The 18671-nt window shown below is 40.4% G+C and overlaps 1 protein-coding gene across 2 annotated transcripts in view; it reads right to left on the bottom strand.

Moving 5' to 3' along the window:
• Window positions 1-18671, bottom strand: part of LOC141570056 (maestro heat-like repeat-containing protein family member 1) — a 69833-nt gene that overhangs the window by 22032 nt on the left and 29130 nt on the right. For both annotated transcript variants that reach the window (XR_012493817.2, XM_088801489.1), the window contains exons 2-3: window positions 1212-1324; window positions 750-872 (exon numbers count right to left, since the gene is read on the bottom strand). Coding sequence is in view for 1 of the 2 variants with exons in the window: in XM_088801489.1 (XP_088657615.1) it covers window positions 750-872; window positions 1212-1310 (222 nt within the window). In the remaining variant the exon portion in view is untranslated. The remainder of the gene's footprint in view (window positions 1-749; window positions 873-1211; window positions 1325-18671) is intronic.

The following is an 18671-nucleotide window of genomic DNA, read 5'->3' as shown; positions in this document are numbered from 1 at the left end:
GACAGGAAGACAAGAAGTCTGCAAAGTCTCTGGCTTGTGAGTTGGGGTGGGAGTGGGGATTGGGGTTTCCAGAGTACAGAGCTTCCCCTGTAACAGCAAATGAACCATCAAGAAGGTGGGTAGATTGTGGAAGCAACTTTGGAAAGTCCCTGGTAGGTCAGAGGTCTTGATCAGAAGACAAGCGTGCCAAGGAAGGTGGGTAAACTGAAAGATACCATGTATGTAGGTAGTTAACAAAGAAAATAGGAAACCAGATTAACCCAATGTCAGGAAAGTAAGTACAAATGTATGTGGATAGACGGATAGGTAGACATAATAAATGTTTAGTCCAAAGGTGGGCTAGAAAACAAGTGGGTAGATTTAAATAGGTTAATAAATAAATGTAGATGACTAGTTGAGTTGCAATAACAAAGGCGACTGCCTACAACCTCCTAGGAGGAGGTTTAGGACACAGTGTGAGGACCAAGGCAGGCTGTGAGGCCAAAAGCCCAGATCCTTCCCCCACTTTCCATCTCACTTCTCCAACCTTACCTCTTCACTTCATTTCCATCTCTTCTAGGTCACAGTTCTTGAGACATGTTCAGGGTACAAGCTAGAGGCTCTAGTAAATTGTTTAGAAACTTGAGGTGCTCATCCCCAGATACCACTTAGTTTCCAAATGTCATCACCCACCAGAAAGGAACTCCTGGATTTAGGCCTGGGATCCTTCCTTCCCCACAGTCCCCAACCCAGAGGCATGAACTCCTCACCATTGTCCTCAGGTAGTTGACAATGACATCTGTCACCTTCTGGTATAGTGTAATTCCCATCTTGTTATTTAGGATTTTGACTTCCAGCAACTTGAGGGTTTGTAAGACAGTATCTGCTGACATCTATAGGAGACAGAGGGCTCAAGGAGAAAGCAAGATTGAAGGGTGGAAAAAATAAAAAGAATAATGATCCCTGGTAGAGAAAGGAAGAGGACGAGTGACCTTAGAGAGAGGATTAAAGCTAGACCCTGGGGTGAGGGGAGCAGTGGTGGGGAAGGTATGGGTCAGACTGGGGACATGGGAACCTAACCTGGAGCTGTGAATACACTGGACGAAGTAGTGCTCTGCTGACTGGAGACTCTTCCCACTCTCCTGGCACAATGGCTATATGCTCAATCAGCTACTTTTATGGAGGTGGTTCTACCCTGGCTAGAGCCAGGAAGATGTCTGAGATGTCCTCACCTGACCAGCAAGTTGGAGTGTCTCTATAAAGGTCTCAACATTCCCTCCGGAGATATCGCATTCCAAGTCCCCTTCAGCGGTCTCTGAGGAACCTGCCATAACTCTAAATATCTCTGTAAGAAATAAAGAGGGTGATATCAAAGAGAGAGGTCCAAGATGGCAGATTAGGTAGGCTATGCCTACTGCATCCCAGGATCACACCAAAATTACAAATAAATTATAGAACAACTAACCTCAAAATAATCTGAACGCTAGCTGAACAGAACCAGTATAACTAAAGATATAAAGAAGAGGTCACGTCGAGACTGGTAGGAGGCCCGGAAATGCGAAATGGGCTGACCCCAAACCCACAGATAGAGGTTGAACATAGGGGGGACACCTGAAGTGGGAGGGATCCCCCAGCCCCACACCAGGCTCCCCAGCCTAGGGTTCCTGTAACAGGAAGAGGAGTTCCCACGGCGTCAGTGAAAATCAGCGAGGACTCTGTCTGCCCTTCTGGGTGGGGCAGAAGGCAGCTGGAAACACAGACACCCTCCTGTAGAGCCCGAAGATGGATTTGCTTGCTCTCGGGCTCTCACCTGGTCTCTGGTGGAGAAGTGGCGGCTTTGGGTGGAGGGGGGTGGGGACGTACAGGAAAGAACTGAGTCGTGTGGCTTTGGTGTGGGAGCTGGAGGGACAGGAGCCATTGTCGTCCCTGTGTGGAACCTGACACACATGTGGCTTACAGGCGGGCGCCACCTTTTCAGGGTTAAGCCATCCCCCAAAGGGCCACGTCTGGGACTGCATTGGTCTGGTGGAATCACACGTGCACATGGTCTTAGTGATGCCCTGGGTGCCCGCCCTCCACACAGCTGGTGCTGTGTCGCCTGCTTGTGAAACTCTCAACTGCTGGGCTGCTGGTCCCACCCCACAGGCTATAGAAGCCTGTTTAAAGCAGCAGAGGACTTGTGGTGGCCTGGGAAATGTTTGGTGTAACCCAAGGCCTCTGCTGCAGTGTAGGCAGGCGGTGGTGGCCCTGACACTGGTGGTGGCTGGCTGTAGTGCTCTCAGGGTATTTTTGTGGGTGATCATGGGCCCAGCACCGGTGCGGAAGCCAAGACTGCACTGAATTTATAGAAACCACCGACCACACCCCTTAGCTCCCCGGAACCCTGCCCCACCCACCTAGAGCTGCACGGCGAGGGGCACTCTGGGCGCCTGGGTGACCATCCCCGCCCCAGAGGCAGAGGAGGTCTTTTATAGGAGCGGACATTCCACAGCAGTCTGGGGACATTTTGGTGGTGGGCAGTGACCCAGAAACTGGACCGCAGCCTCTCAGGGGCAGCCCTCAGGAATTTGCAAGCCTGAGGAGATGGCTAGCTGCAGTGTCCTTGGGGCACTGTGCAGGGTGGTCACAGGCCAGGCACTGGCATAAGAACCGAATCTGCATTAACGTTGTAAAAATCATCAGTCACGTCTTGCGACTCCCTTGAACTCCACCCAGCCCAGCTAGTGCTGCATCACCACGGGTACTCTCCACACAAGGTCAACCAGCCCAGCACACGCACTGGCTCTTTCAATGGCTGTGCCGTATGAACAGCTGGCAGGTGGCAATAGGCGTAGGGGGCCCTGCACCTTTTGCTAAGCTGCCTCAGGCCCACTATTGGTGGCAGCCAGCCTCGGTTCACAGCAAGGTCACCCCCACATGCCCCCAGTTCCAGCCCAGGCAGCATCCAACCACATGTAGCTTTGTGGCTCCTACCAGCTAGCTGCAGGCTGGTAACAGGCAAGGCTGAAAGTGGCCTGCACAAGAGCCCCGCCCAAGAGATGCCAGAAACAACACACCCAGAGGCAGCTTCAGACCACACCAGAGCACTACCTGGTTAGCCCCACAAGTGGCACACCCAAAGGGGGTTCTCAACAGGCACAAGAGTCCACAGAGACAAAGCCTCCTCTGAGGGGTCAGCCCGCACACAGCACACAGCAGCTCACATAAGATGGGTGTAGCCATCCCTCACAGTTAGTCAGCCTGAGAGTCAATCCCACCCACTGAGGTGCCAAAAGCAATGAAGGCTCAATTACAACAGAACACACGCAAGACACAGGGACACCTCTGGAGGAAATGCACAGACGATTAGGGAGACTGCACAATTGGATGACACAGGACACTTACTACATAAGGCCACCCAGCAAAGACTGAGAGACATAGGAGATCTACCTAATACATAGAAGCAAACAGAGCAGAAGACAGAAGGAAACAAACAAAAAAAACATGTCCCAAATAAAAGAACAGGAAAAACCTCCAGAAATGGAACTAAATGAAATGGAAGCAACCAACCTACTAGAGACAGAGTTTAAAACACTGATTATATGAATGCTTAAGGAACTTATTGAGAATTTCAAAAAAGAGACAGTAAGCATAAAGAAAGACATAGAAACCATGAAAAAAGAACCAGTCAGAAATAAAGAATACAATAACAAATGAAAAATACACTAGAAGGAATCAATGGCAGATTAGATGAAGCAGAGGACCGAATCAGTGATTTAAAAGCCAAGATAGCAGAAAACACCCAATTGAAACAACAAAAAGAAAAAAGAATAAAAAACAATGAAGTTGACGTCATAGGAATAGTGGCAGCGGGGCACACTTTTTGAGTTCTCCTCCGGATCTTATCAGAAACGGTACATTTATAACCCCTCAAAGGACTCTCTGCTCATCACGCAGAACAGCTAGGAGACTCGTGCAAGGATTACTTGAAGGTGGGCAAATTGGGCGATCAGGGGAAGAGGGAAGGGAGCGGAGTGGAGACACGGCCCGCATTTGAGGCTGTGGGGACGCGGTCTGCACCTGCGGCTGTGGGGACGCGGCCCACATCTGCGGCTGTGGAAACCCGGGCAGGATCTGCAGTGGTGGAATCGCGGCCCACATCCGCAGCTGCAGAGACGCAGGGGATCCCAGGACGGAACAGAGAACACAAAAGCCAGGAGGTGGGCTCTTTCCCTGCATCCCACAGCTGATCTCTCCCGCCCAGGGGGCAGCATATCCAACATTTGAGGCAATAACCTCAGCTGATACCTCCAGGTAAGCCCTAGGCCGGACAAAGGACACAAACTCCATACCTGGGCCCCTCCCCCCGCTCTTCCAATCCTACCTCCGCCCTTCCAGAGACTTGAACTGGCCCCTGAACTGAGGAGTGGTGTCAGATTGCAGAGGACCATTGGTGCTCGGGCTCTGGGAAGACTGGCCGGAGGCTCTGGCCCAGGGAGGAGGCTGGGAGGAGTGTGGTTTTTGCTGGGCTAGGAGAGAGGGGACTCCTCCGCCCACAGCCACCACCCTTTCTGGCCTGCCTAGGGCGGGGCAATTACGTCTGTGGAGGCCCTCCCAGGGATCAGCAGTAAGTGACAGACACAGCTCCCAGCTTTCAGCAGCTCAGAAATCTCCCGCCCGCCACACACACACACACACACACACACACACACACACACACACACACAGAAGAAGTGCCCTAAGACTCAGGAGAACTGGACACAGGGCTGGTGGTGCTACTCTCAGTGTGCATATGTGCAGGCAAGGGCAGAAACTGCACTGACTTTGTAAAAACTACCATCCAGACCCCTCAGCCCCACGCATCTAAATCTGCAGTCCCAAGGTCACTCTGGGCACCAGGTGACCGGATCTGCCTGCACAATACGCAGGGGACTCTTTGGTATAGCAGAGGACAACCTGGAGATTACTTGGTGGGCTTAAGCCAAGTCTGGCGCTGCTTTTTGTTTTGTTTTGTTTTGTCTTTATATCTTTGATATCTTTGCCTGTATTGAGTGGGGATTGTCAGTTGTTTTTACATGTGAATGTATTTGATTTTTTCTTTGTTGTTGTTGTTGTTGTGCTTGGTGATTTGCTTTGTTCTGAAATTGCCCTACCAGGGCCCAGCTTAAGAGGCACAAGATTCAACATACCCAGAGGCCAACTCCAGACCAAACCAGAGTTCTACCGGGTTTGACCTACAAGTGACACACCCAGAGGGAATTCCCTACAGGCACAAGAGCCCATAGAGGCGAAACCACATTTAAGTGGTCAACCCTCATGCAGCAGAACACCCTGCAGTGGGCAGAGCCAAGTCTCACAACTAGTCAGCCTAGGAGTTAACCCCACCTACTCACAAGTGAAAAGCAATTAAAGATCTCCTCTAACAGGACAATATACACAACACAAGAGTCACCTTTGGAGCACACGCAGGGGAGAAGAACGAAGTAGTGCAAGTCAAATATAAAGGACACATACTGCATAAGATAACCCAGCAAGAACTAAGAACTCTAGGGGATCTACCTAATATATCGAAGCAAACACAGAGAGTCAGCCAGAATGGGGAAACAAAGAAACATGTCCCAAATAAAAGAACAGAAGAAACCTTCAGAAATGGAACCAAATGAAACAGAGGTAACCAACCAATCAGAGACAGAGTTCAGAACACTGATGATAAGAATGTTTAAGGAGCTTAGAGAAGACATCAAGAAGGATGTAGAAATCATAACGAACAACCAGTTAGAACTAAAGAACACAATTACCAAAATAAAGAACTCACTTGAAGGAATTTTGAAGCAGAGGATTGAACCAGCGACTTAGAAGACAAGTTAGCAGAGATCACCCAAACAGAACAACAGAAAGAAAAAAAGAATAAAAAACAATGAAGATGGTTTAAGAGACTTCTGGGATAACATCAAGCGCAACAACATGCGCATCATAGGAATACCAGAAGGTGAAGAGAGGGAGCAAGGGATTGAGAACATATTTGAAATAATAATCAAAACTTCCGAAAACTTCCCTAACCTGATGAAGGAAACCAACATACAAGCCCAGGAAGTGCAGCGAGTTCCAACCACGATAAACCCAAACAGGTCCATACCAAGACACATTATAGTTAAAATGGCAAAGGTTAAAGACAAAGAGAGAATCCTAAAAGCAGCAAGAGAAAGACAGCAGGTTACATACAAGGGAACTCCCATAAGACTATCAAATGACCTTTCTACAGAAACATTGAAGGCCAGGAGGGAGTGGCAGGAGATACTCAAAGTGATGGAAAACAAAGGCCTACAACCTAGATTGCTTTATCCAGCAAGGCTATCATTTAAAGTTGATGGAAAGATAAAGAGCTTCCCAGAAAAGAATAAGCTAAAGGAATTTATTACCACCAAGCCAGCATTGCAAGAAATACTAAAAGGACTTCTGTAAATAAAAGAAAGATGAAAACAATCTAACTACAAATTTAAAAATGGCAATAACTATGTACCTATCAATAATCACTTTAAGTGTAAACGGATTAAATGCTCCAATCAAGAGACATAGGGTGGCTGAGTGGATAAGAAAGCAAGACCCTTGTATATGCTGTATACAAGAGACTCACCTCAGATCAAAAGACACACACAGGCTGAAAGTGAAGGGTTGGAGTAAGATATTTCATGCAAATGGAAATGAGAAAAAAGCTGGAGTTCCAATACTTGTATCTCACAAAATAGACTTTAAAATGAAGAACATATTAAAAGACAAAGATGGGCACTACATAATAATAAAGGGATTGATCCAACAAGAGGACATAACCCTAGTAAACATCTATGCACCCAACATAGGAGCACCTAAATATATAAAACAGATATTGACTGACATAAAGACAGAGATCAACAGTAACACTATCATAGTAGGGGACTTCAACACACCTCTGACAACAAGGGACAGATCTTCCAGACAGAAAATCAATATGGAAACAGCAGCCTTAAATGATACATTGGACCACTTGGATTTAATCGATATTTTCAGGGCATTTCACCCCAATGCTACAGAATACACGTTCTTCTCAAGTGCACATGGAACATTTTCCAAGATAGACCATATGTTAGGCCACAAAACAAGTCTTGATAAATTTAGGAAAATTGAAATCATACCAATTGTCTTCTTTGACCACAGTGCTATGAAATTAGAAATGAACTACAGGAGAAAACCTGGAAGACACACAAATTCATGGAGGCTGAATAATATGTTACTAAATAATGAATGGGTCAAGCAGGAGATCAAGGAAGAAATCAAAAGATATCTCGAGACAAACGAAAATGAAAACACGACAACCCCAAATCTATGGGATGCCGAAAGCAGTCCTAAGAGGGAAATTCATAGCATTGCAGGCCTACCTAAAGAAACAAGAAACATCAATAATCAACAGTTTATCTTCACACTTAAGGGATCTGGAAAAAGAACAACAAAATAAGCTCAAAGGGAGTACAAGGAAGGAGATAATAAAGATCAGAGCGGAAAGAAATGAAATAGAAACCAGAAAAACAATACAAAAGATCAATGAATCCAAGAGTTGGTTCTTAGAGAAGATAAACAAAATTGACACACCTTTAGCCAGACTCATTAAAAAAAAGAGAGAGGACCCAAAAATAATAAAATCAGAAATTAAAGAGGAGAAGTGAAAACAGACACCGCAGAAATACAAAAAATTTTAAGAAATTACTATGAGCCAACAAATTTGACAATCTGGAAGAAATGAACAATTTTCTAGAGGCGTACAACCTTCCAAGGCTAACTCAAGAAGAAACAGAAAACCTGAATAGACTGATTACCACCAGGGAAATTGAATCAGTAATCAACAATCTCCCAACAAACAAAAGCCCTGGACCAGATGGCTTTACAGGTAAATTTTACAAAACGTTCCAAAAAGAATTATCACCTATTCTCCTCAAGCTCTTCCAAAAAAATCCAGAAGGAGTGAAGACTCCCAAACACTTTTTACGAAGCCACTATCACCCTGATCCCAAAATCAGACAAAGAAACCACAAAAAAAGAAAACTAGAAAACTACAGGCCGATATCGCTAATGAACATAGATGCAAAAATCCTCAAAATATTAGCGAACAGAATTCAGCAATACATTAAAAAGATCACACACCATGATCAAGTGGGATTCATCCCTGGTATGCAAGGGTAGTTCAACATCCACAAATTAATTAATGTGATACACCACATTAATAAAATGAAAAATAAAAATCACATGATCATATCAATAGACGCAGAAAAAGCATTTGATAAAATCCAGCAGCCATTCATGATAAAAACCCTTAAGAAAGTGGGAATAGAGGGATCATATCTCAACATAATAAAGGCCATATATGATAAACCCACAGCTAACATCATACTCAATGGGGAAAAGCTAAAACCATTCCCCTTAAGATCGGGAAGAAGGCAAGGTTGCCCACTTTCTCCACTTCTATTCAACATAGTGCTGGAAGTTCTAGCCACAGCAATCAGACAAGAAAAAGAAATAAAAGGCATCCAAATCTGTAAGGAGGAAGTAAAATTGTCATTATATGCAGATTATATGATACTATATAGAGAGAACCCTAAAGACTCCACCAAGAAACTATTAGAGCTGATAGATGAATTTAGTAAAATAGCAGGATACAAAATTAATATTCAGAAATCAGTTGCATTTGTATATACCAATAATAAAAAATCAGAAGAAGAAATTTAAAAAACAATCCCATTTACAATTTCTCCAAAGACTATAAAATACCCGGGAATAAATTTAACCAAAGAAGTAAAAGATCTGTACTCAGAAAATTATAAGACACTGAAGAAAGAAATGAAAGAAGATACAAATAGATTGAAACACATACCATGTTCATGGATAGGAAGAATTAATATAGTTAAAATGTCCATACTGCCTAAGGCAATATACATATTCATCGCAATTCCTATCAAACTACCAAGGACGTTTTTCACAGAAATAGAACATATAATCCTAAAATTTATATGGGACCATAAAAGACCCTGGATAGCCACAGCAATCTTGAGAAATAAGAACAACGTGGGAGGTATAACAATACCTGACATCAAATTACACTACAAGGCTACAGTGATCAAAACAGCATGGTACTGGCATAAAAACAGACACATAGATCAATGGAACAGTATAGAGAGTCCAGAAATAAATCCATGCCTATATGGCCATTTAATCTATGACAATGGAAGCAAGAATGTACAGTGGGGTAAAGATAGTCTATTCAATAAATGGTGCTGGGAAACCTGGACAGACACATGCAAAAAAATGAAGCTGGACCACCTCATTACACCATATACAAAAATAAATTCAAAATGGCTTAAAGACTTAAATGTAAGATCTGAAACCGTAAAATTCCTAGAAGAAAATATAGGAAGAAACTTCATAGACATTACCCGGAGTAAGATTTTTACTGATATATCCCCTCGCGTGAGGGAAGTAAGGGAAAAAATAAATATGTGGGATTACATCAAACTAAAAAGTTTTTTCACAGCAAAGGAAACCATCAATAAAACAAAAAGGGATCCTACTGAATGGGAAAAGTATAAAATACTCACTCAACTCAACTCCAAAAAAACAAACAACCCAATTAAAAAATGGGCAGAGGACATGAAGAGACATTTTTCTAAAAAGGAAATACAGATGGCAAACAGACATATGAAGAAATGCTCAACCTCACTAACCATCAGAGAAATGCAAATAAAAACCACAATGAGATACCACCTCACCCCAGTCAAAATGGCTATCATCAATAAATCAACAAACAACAAGTGCTGGCGCAGATGTGGAGAAAAGGGAATGCTTGTGCACTGTTGGTGGGAATGCAGATTGGTGCAGCCACTATGGAAAACAGTATGGAGGTATCTCAAAACTCTGAAAATGGAACTACCTTATGATCCAGCAATCCCACTCCTAGGTATCTATCCGGAGAAATCCAAAACTCTAATTCAAAAATCTTTATGTACTCCTATGTTTATTGCAGCACTATACACAATAGTCAAGACATGGAAACAACCGAAATGCCCATCGGTAGATGACTGGATTAAGAAACTGTGGTACATTTATACAATGGAGTATTAAGCAGCCATAAAGAAGAAAGAAATCTTACCTTTTACAACAACATGGATGGACCTAGAGAACATTATGTTAAGTGAAATAAGTCAGACAAAGACAAATACCATATGATCTCACTTATATGCAGAATCTAAAGAAAAGAATAAGTGAATGAACTAATCAGAAAGTTCTGGAGACATAGAGGGAAAACTGAGGGTTGCTAGATGGGTGGGGGGGCTGGGGATAAGGGGGAAGTTGAGGAGTTTAGAAAATAGTCAGTAACCACAAGATGGCCACGGGGTTTTGAAAATTAATTTGGGGAACGTAATCAATAACGTAAAGATTTTGTAGGGTGTCCGATGGACACGTGTCCCACTTGGGAGACCATCTCAGGGATGATGTAGATGTCTGATCACTGCACTGTACACCTGAAGCTGAAGCTGAACAATAATAAATGCCAACTATAATTTTATATATATATATATATATATATATATATATGTATGTATGTATGTATGTATGTATGTATGTATGTATGTATATGGTTACAGGAAGTGGAGTACAGCATTAGGAATAGAGACAGTGGAAATGTAATGGCTCTGTGCAATGTCAGAGGGATAGTGGATGGGGGAGGGTGGTTCACACAGTGTGAGGGATATAAATGACAAACGTCTAAGTATTGCTTTGTCTTGTGCACCTGAAACTAATTTTTAAAAAAATGAAGATAGTTTAAGGGGCCTCTGGGACAACATCAAGTGTAACAACATTCACATCACAGGAGTACCATACGGAGAAAAGAGGGAGCAAGGGATCGAGAACCTATTTGAAGAAATAATAACCAAAAACTTCTTTAACCTGGTGAAGGAAATAGACATACAAGCCCAGGAAACACAGGGAGCCCCAAACAAGATGAACCCAAAGAGGCCCACACCAAGACACACCATAGTTAAAATGGAAAAGCTTAAAGATAAAGAGAGAATCCTAAAAGCAGCAAGAGATGACAACTAGTTACTCACAAGGGAGCTCCCATAAGACTATCAGCTAATTTCTCAACAGAAACTTTGCAGGCCCATAGGGAGTGGCAAGAATATTTAAAGTGATGAAAAACAATGGCCTACAACCAAGACTGCTCTACCCAGCAAGACTATCAGTTAAAATCGAAGGAGAGATAAAGAGTCTCCCAGAATCATCAATAAATCAACAAACAACAAGTGCTGGTGAGGATGTGCACTGTTGGTGGGACAGCAGAACCCTCGTGCACTGTTGGTGCAGCCACTATGGAAATCAGTATGGAGGTATCTCAAAAAACTGGAAATGGAACTACCTTATGACCCAGCAACTCCATGCTTAGGTATCTATCCAGAGAAAGCCAAAAACACTAATTCATAAAAAAATATGCAGCTGTATGTTTATTGCAGTGCTATTCAAAATAGCCAAGACATGGAAACAACTGAAATGTCCATCAGTGGATGACTGGATTAAGAAACTGTGGTACATTTATACAATAGAGTATTACTCTGTCATAAAAAAGAATGGTACTGTAACAGCTCTTACCATTTGCAACAACATGGATGAACCTAGAGAATATTATGTTAGGTGAAATAAGTCAAATTGAGAAAAACAAATACCATATGACCTCACTTATATGTGAAATCTAAAGAACAGAATAAATGAGCAAACAAAACAGAAATAGACTCATAGATACAGAGAAAAAACCTGATGGTTGCCAGATGGGAGAGGGGTTGGAGGATGGGGAGAAGGTGAAGGGATTAGGAAGTACAAATTGATAGTCACAAAATACAGTGAAATACAGCATGGGGAATATAATCAATAATGTTGTAAAGACTATATAGAGTGTCAGATGGGTACTGGACTTCTCTGGGAGGATCACTTCATAAATTATATAAATGCCTAACCACTGACCTGCACACCTGAAACTAACATAAAGTAATATTGAACATCAACTAGAATATATATATTTCTAGTTCATATAGTTGACATATACATAATATAAAGTACAGCATAGGGAATATAGTCAATGGTACTGTAACAGCTCTGTACAATGTCAGAGGGGTAGTAGACTTGGGGGTTATCACTTTGTGAGGGGTATAAATGTCTAATCAGTATGTTGTGTTGTACACCTGAAACTAATTTTACAAAAAGAAAGAGGGTGAAAAGGGAGACGCTGTTTTGCTTTTTCTGGAGATGGGTATTTCTTCAGAGGTGGTATCATGGTATGATGAAAACATGCAAAGAATAATGATAAATCAGAAGACACAAGTTTGGCTACTGACTCAGACTTTGTCCCTCACTAGCAATATATCCTTTGGCAATACACTTTACCCCTAGAGACTCTATTTCTTCATATGCAAAATAAGCATAATAAAAAATAATATGAGAATCAAAAGAGATACAGTATGTGCTATTAGCTATCAACATTTAGGATCTCAGTCTGCTCTTTGGATCACATCTTTTCCATTGAGATCATAAAGTGCCTTCTATGGGTAAAAGCTGGATAGAGAGTTGAAATGGAGGGGGGCTGTCCACAGGACTATGAAAAACTGATTACTATAAACTATAAATAAAAACAGATAGAATGAAACAATAATTTATAAATAAGTATTTAAAACAACCATTTAGAAAACTTGGAAATGAAAAATATAGTCATTAAAATTTTAAATTTCAGCAAATAGGATATAATCAAGACTGGACACAATTAAAGAGAGAATTAGCATATTGGAAAATAGTTCTGAGGAATTTAACCAGTATGCAGTACAGAAAAATAAAATAATTTTTAATAAAATAACAATTAACAGACAGTTAGGATAGACTGAGAAGAGTTTAAGAAGAATGGAGGGAAGATAATGAAGATAACTGAGAATTTCCAGAATTGAAAAAAAACCAAACACAAGAATCCTCATATGGAAAGTAAACTCTAAGTACCCACCAGGATAAAGGTAAAATGATGTTTTATTGAAACTGTAGAATATCAAGGATAAAAATAAAAATTCTAGAGCCATTAGAATAAAATACAAATTGCCTACAAAGAAATAACAACCAGACTGACAGCTAGTTTCTCAACAGCAACAAGAGATGCCAGAAGATAGTAAAGATGTGTGTTGTACTTTCTATAGAGTCTAGAGTAACCACTACAGGAAGTGTGAAAGAATGTATAACTACAAAGGCTATATAAGGGGAAAATGAAATGATTTTACAAATAACTTAATCCAAATAAAGGCAAGAAAATAGAGAAATTAGAAACACAGAACACGTGGCATATTCAGAAAGTGCTTTTAAAAGAATGTAGCTTTAAACCCAAATATATTAGCAATTACATTCAATGTAAATTGATTAAATGTTCCAGTTAAAAGAAAAAGAATGATAGATTGGATTAAAAAGAGAAAACCAGCCATACACCTTTACAAAAGACATCTCAAACAAAAGGACACAAGAAAGTTAAAAGAAAAGGAAGGGCAAAGATATACCACGCAAATACTAATCCAAGAAAAGCTAGCATCCAAAAAAAGCTAGGGTGGCAATGCTTATACCAGACAATATAGATTTTTTAAAATGCTATAACAAGAGACAAAAAGGATCCACTAATCTCACGTAAGGGTATTTACCTGAAGAAACCCAAAATGCTACTTAGAGGGGATATGTGCATCCATATGTCCATTGTAGCACTGTTTACAAGGGCTAAGATGTGGAGGAAGCCTAGGTGCCTGTCAGTGGATGAATAGATGAAGAAGAGGTGGTACATATATGCAATGGAATGTTGCTCAGCCATGGAAGAGAATGAGTTCTTGCCATCTGCAGCAGCATAGATGGACACGGAGGGTATTGTGCTGAGTGGAGTATGACAGAGAAAGACAGATGCAATATAATTTTCCTTATATGTGGACTCTAAAGAACAAAACAAACAAACAAACAAAACACAAACAAACTCACAGGTACAGAAAACATTTTGATGGTTGCCAGATTGGGGGGAAGAGGTGTTGGGGGTGGGTGACAAAGGGGAAGGGATTAAGAAGTACAAATTGGGGGCCGGCTCGGTGGCTCAGGCGGTTAGAGCTCCATGTTCCTAACTCCTAAGGCTGCCGGTTGGGCCAGTGGGCTCTCAACCACAAGGTTGCCGGTTCGATTCCTCGAGTACCGCAAGGGATGGTGGGCAGCGCCCCCTGCAACTAGCAACTAGCAATGGGCAACTGGACCTGGAGCTGAGCTGCGCCCTCCACAACTAAGATTGAAAGGACAACAACTTGACTTGGAAAAAAGGCCTGGAAGTATACACTGTTCCCCAATAAAATTCTGTAAAAATAAACAACAACAAAAAAAACAATCCATATATATATATATGAAAACAAGTACAAATTTGGTAGTTACACAGTATACACAGTAGTCATGGGGAGGTAGGGTACAGCATAAGGAATATAGTCAGCAACATTGTGATAACTATGTATGGTGTCAGATGGGTACTAGATTTGTTGGGGTGATAGATAGGAGTGAGGTTGGGGGGCAGGGTGGAAAAGGTGAAGGGATTAAAAGGTACAAATTGGTAGCTACAACATAGTCATGGGGATGTAAAGCATAGGGAATATAGTCAGTAATATGGTAATAACTATGTATAGTGCCAGGTGGGTACTAGACTAGTCAGGGCGATCACTTCTTAAATTATATAAATGTTTAACCACTATGCAGTACACCTAAAATTAATATAAAATAATACTGAATATCAACTGTAATTGAAAATTTTTAAAAGGGGGGGAAAGGTGAAGGGGAATAAGAGGTTCAAAATTCCAGGTATAAAACAGATAAGGCATGGGGATGTAGATGATGTATTATAGAAATGTACACTTGAAACCTATATAATTTTACTAACCATTGTCACTCCAATAAATTTAATTAAAAACAACAACAAAAATAAGTCATGGGGATGTAATGTACAGCATAGGGAAGATAGTCAATAATATTGTGATAGTGTGGTATGGTGTCAGATGGTTTGCTAGACTTATGGTGATCACTTCTTTAAGTATATAAATATTGAATAACTATTGTGTACCCTGAAACTAATATAATATTGTGTGTTAGCTATATTTTAATAAAAATCTTTTTTAAAAGTTTGAGCATTCATTAAAAAGTAAATAAATCTAACTGCATATAAAACTGATTATATAGCTATTCAGAAAAAAGTAATTCAAGTAACTTTTAAACACAATAACTGTATACACTTAGTGGGATGTATTCTTAGGTAGAAATACCTGCAAAGAAGCCCTGAACGTTACTTAATGGATTTGTTATTGGTAGTGTTATTGGGGTAGGAATTCTGAAACTATTGTATATATTGTACTAAATAATTGTGAGGCTTTTCGGGAAACAAGATTCTTACTATGGAAGATGGGAGTTGCAAATATGGAACAGGAGCCCCATGATGCTTCAATTTTAATTGGAAGTATGAATAAGAATTCATCATTTAAAGTATCTCTGTTCACTGAAAAGCCCTAGAGGAAATGACACTACAGTAGCAAAGAGCATGCTACTACCCAAGTCATACTTTCTACATGCCATTCATACCATACTCTTTAAAAAGAAAGGACTCCTTTGAGAAATGGCTGATTACTGGTTGGGAGTAGAAGTACAAGATGAGTATCTTTTGGTGCCAGAAACAAGGAAGTGCTCAAAAACGAATGGGGATACATTAAAAGAACAGGGGATCCAGCTTAAAGGGTTCTCCCACTGGCCAAATGAGGAACAATTTGAACAAAAAGAAAAATGATGATAATGGGTTAAAGCCCACTGAATAAAGAAAGCAACCCATAGGTCCAAACTGGAACAAAAAAATGCGTAATGGTTGGGATTCCACTTCAAAGAATGCCACCTCATATATACAAAAGGAAAGATAGAATCACAACTACAAGTGAAATCATTGATGCAGACAAGAAGTGTCCATGGAACAAGAGAATCACACTACCTCAAAGTATCATCATACATGTTACTTACTAACTGAAACAGGAGCTCCACTTTACAATGGAGCAATCTGATGGGCACCACCTTCACTAAGTAATCAAACTTAGCGTCGCTAATAATGGAACTAACTGATACTATGTGCCTCTGGATGATACAATGGAAAATATACAACATCACCTATATAATGTTATTGCCCAGTATGTTTAATCTGAATCTATAATAAGGAAACAATCAGTTAAATCCAGATTATGGGACAGTCTACAAGACAACTAAAGACAAAGACGATGAGTGGACTGTTTTCAATGAAAGGAGAATGCAATCAATGACCTTTGATTCAAACTTAGGGGAAACACTGTTATAAAGAAAATTTTGAGGATACTTGGGAAATTTGAGCACAGGCTATATGGTAATGATAATATTATTATATCAATAATATGGCAAAATATTTTAGCAAATTGGTGAATGTAAGTTGAAGAATAATGGGTGCTCATTGTACTATTCTTTCAATTTTTCTATAGGTTTGATTTTTTTTCAAAATAAAAAATTGAGAGAGAAATAAAGATCTACCAGTTATCAAAAGATACCATTAGGTGTGTAAAAAATGGCAAACTACAGAGTGAAAGAAGATACATGTGTCACCCATAAAAATAAAAATGGATTCATATCCAAAACATATAACAATCTCCTGCAAATCAAAGAAAAACACAAATGAAAACATGGGTAAGAGATTTATGAGGAATTCACGAAGGAGGATATCCAAATGGTCCCTAAACACATTAAAAGGTTTGGCTCAACCTCACTAGGAATTAGGAAAGTGGAAATTAAAACCACAAGAATATACCACTACACACCTACCAGAATGGCTTAAATGTAAAAGGTTTACAATGAGAAGTGTGGCAAGGACGTGGAACAATGGAAATTTTCTTATACTACCAGTGGGAGTGTAAAATAATATGGCCCCTTTGGAGAACAATTTGGTATTAACTATTAGGAGTTGAAGGTGTGCACACTCTGTGGTCTTTTCCTAGGTACACACCTAACAGAAAAGCACGCTTATGTACAGCAACAGACATGTACAGGACTGTTCATAGTGTCATTATTCATCATGGCCTCAAACTGCAACTCACGTGTCTAAAATCATCATGAATAAACTGATGATATATTTATACATTATTCATATGAAATATGAATAATTTACACATTATTCATACAAAAATGAAAATGAACAAACTGCAATCTCCTGCAACAAATGTAGAAATCTAACAAATATAAAATGAGTGAAAGAAGCCTGACATAAAATAATAAATACTTCATTATTGCATTTATAAAAAGCTGAAAAACAGGCAAATATAAACCACTGTATTTAGGGATGCAAACTTAGGTAGGAAAACTTGAAAGAAAAGCAAGGGAGTGATTTTTATAAATGATTAATGGGTTATCTTGGGAGGGAGTGGTGACTGGGAAGGACCACAATACGGAGTTTTAAGGTGCTGGTGATGCTTTGGGGTTTTTTTTAACCTGGATTGTGGTGACACAAGTATTTGCTTTGTGATAAATCACTGAGGTCTACATACTTGGTCCATGCACTTTCTCTGTGTTTATTTGACAAAAACAACAAAAATATTTTTCTAAGTTAAAGGAAAGATAGGAACTATAAGGCAAATACAAGAAGTAGCTGTATTTTCAAATGATACAGAAAAGAAAAACATAGACATTGACTAAACAACTCAGTAGAAAGATTTCATAGACTAGACACAGCTGAAGATTGAATTAGTGAATTGGAAGATAAAGTGACCCAGCATACAGAAAGGAAAAACTGTATTAAAATTACACTGATGGTAACCACTTTGAACACCTCTTGTAATTGCACAAGTCAAACGTGACTTGTATTCATCCTTTGTTATCGGTATACGAGGTTGGACAATTCAGTTTGCGAACTCATCCCAGAAAAAGTGCTACACACCTCATTGCTGAATATCACTAGAGTCACCTTCGAAGTACTCCCCTTGGGAAGCTATGCACTGATGCCAGCACCTAGTTCACCCTTCAAAGCAATATTGGAACTCTTTTTCTGGAATGGCCATTAGAGCTGTCATCGTATTACCCTTTATGTCTTGAATCCCATCAAAATGGCTTCATTTCAATATTTCCTTGATCTTTGGGTAACAAAAGAAGTCATTGGGGGCCAGATCAGGTAAGTAGGGAGGGTGTTCCAATACAGTTATTTGTTTACTGGCTAAAAACTCCCTCACAGACAGTGCTGTGTGAGCTAGTACATTGTCGTGATGCAAGAGCCATGAATTGGTGAAAAGTTCAGGTCATCTAACTTTTTCACACAGCCTTTTCAGCACTTCCAAATAGTAAAATTGGTTAATTGTTTGTCCAGTTGGTACAAATTCATAATGAATAATCCCTCTGTATCAAAAAAGGTTAGCAACATTGTTTTGACTCTTGATTTGGACTGACAGAACTTTTTGGTTGTGGAGAATTGGCTGACTTCCATTGTGCATTTTGATGCTTTGTTTCAGGTCGTATTGGTACACCTATGTTTCATCACCAGTGATAACACGGCCCAAAACATCGTCTTGCCTCTCCAAAAGGTCTTGGTAAACTTCGACTCTCTTTTTCTTTTG

The sequence above is a fragment of the Rhinolophus sinicus genome, chromosome 1 (genome assembly GCF_057876585.1).
Source record: "Rhinolophus sinicus isolate RSI-liver-muscle chromosome 1, RSI-T2T, whole genome shotgun sequence".
In the NCBI taxonomy this organism is placed as follows: domain Eukaryota; kingdom Metazoa; phylum Chordata; class Mammalia; order Chiroptera; family Rhinolophidae; genus Rhinolophus; species Rhinolophus sinicus.
The sequence above is the reverse complement of the archived record's forward strand: the minus strand, read 5'-3'. Positions and strand labels throughout refer to the sequence as shown.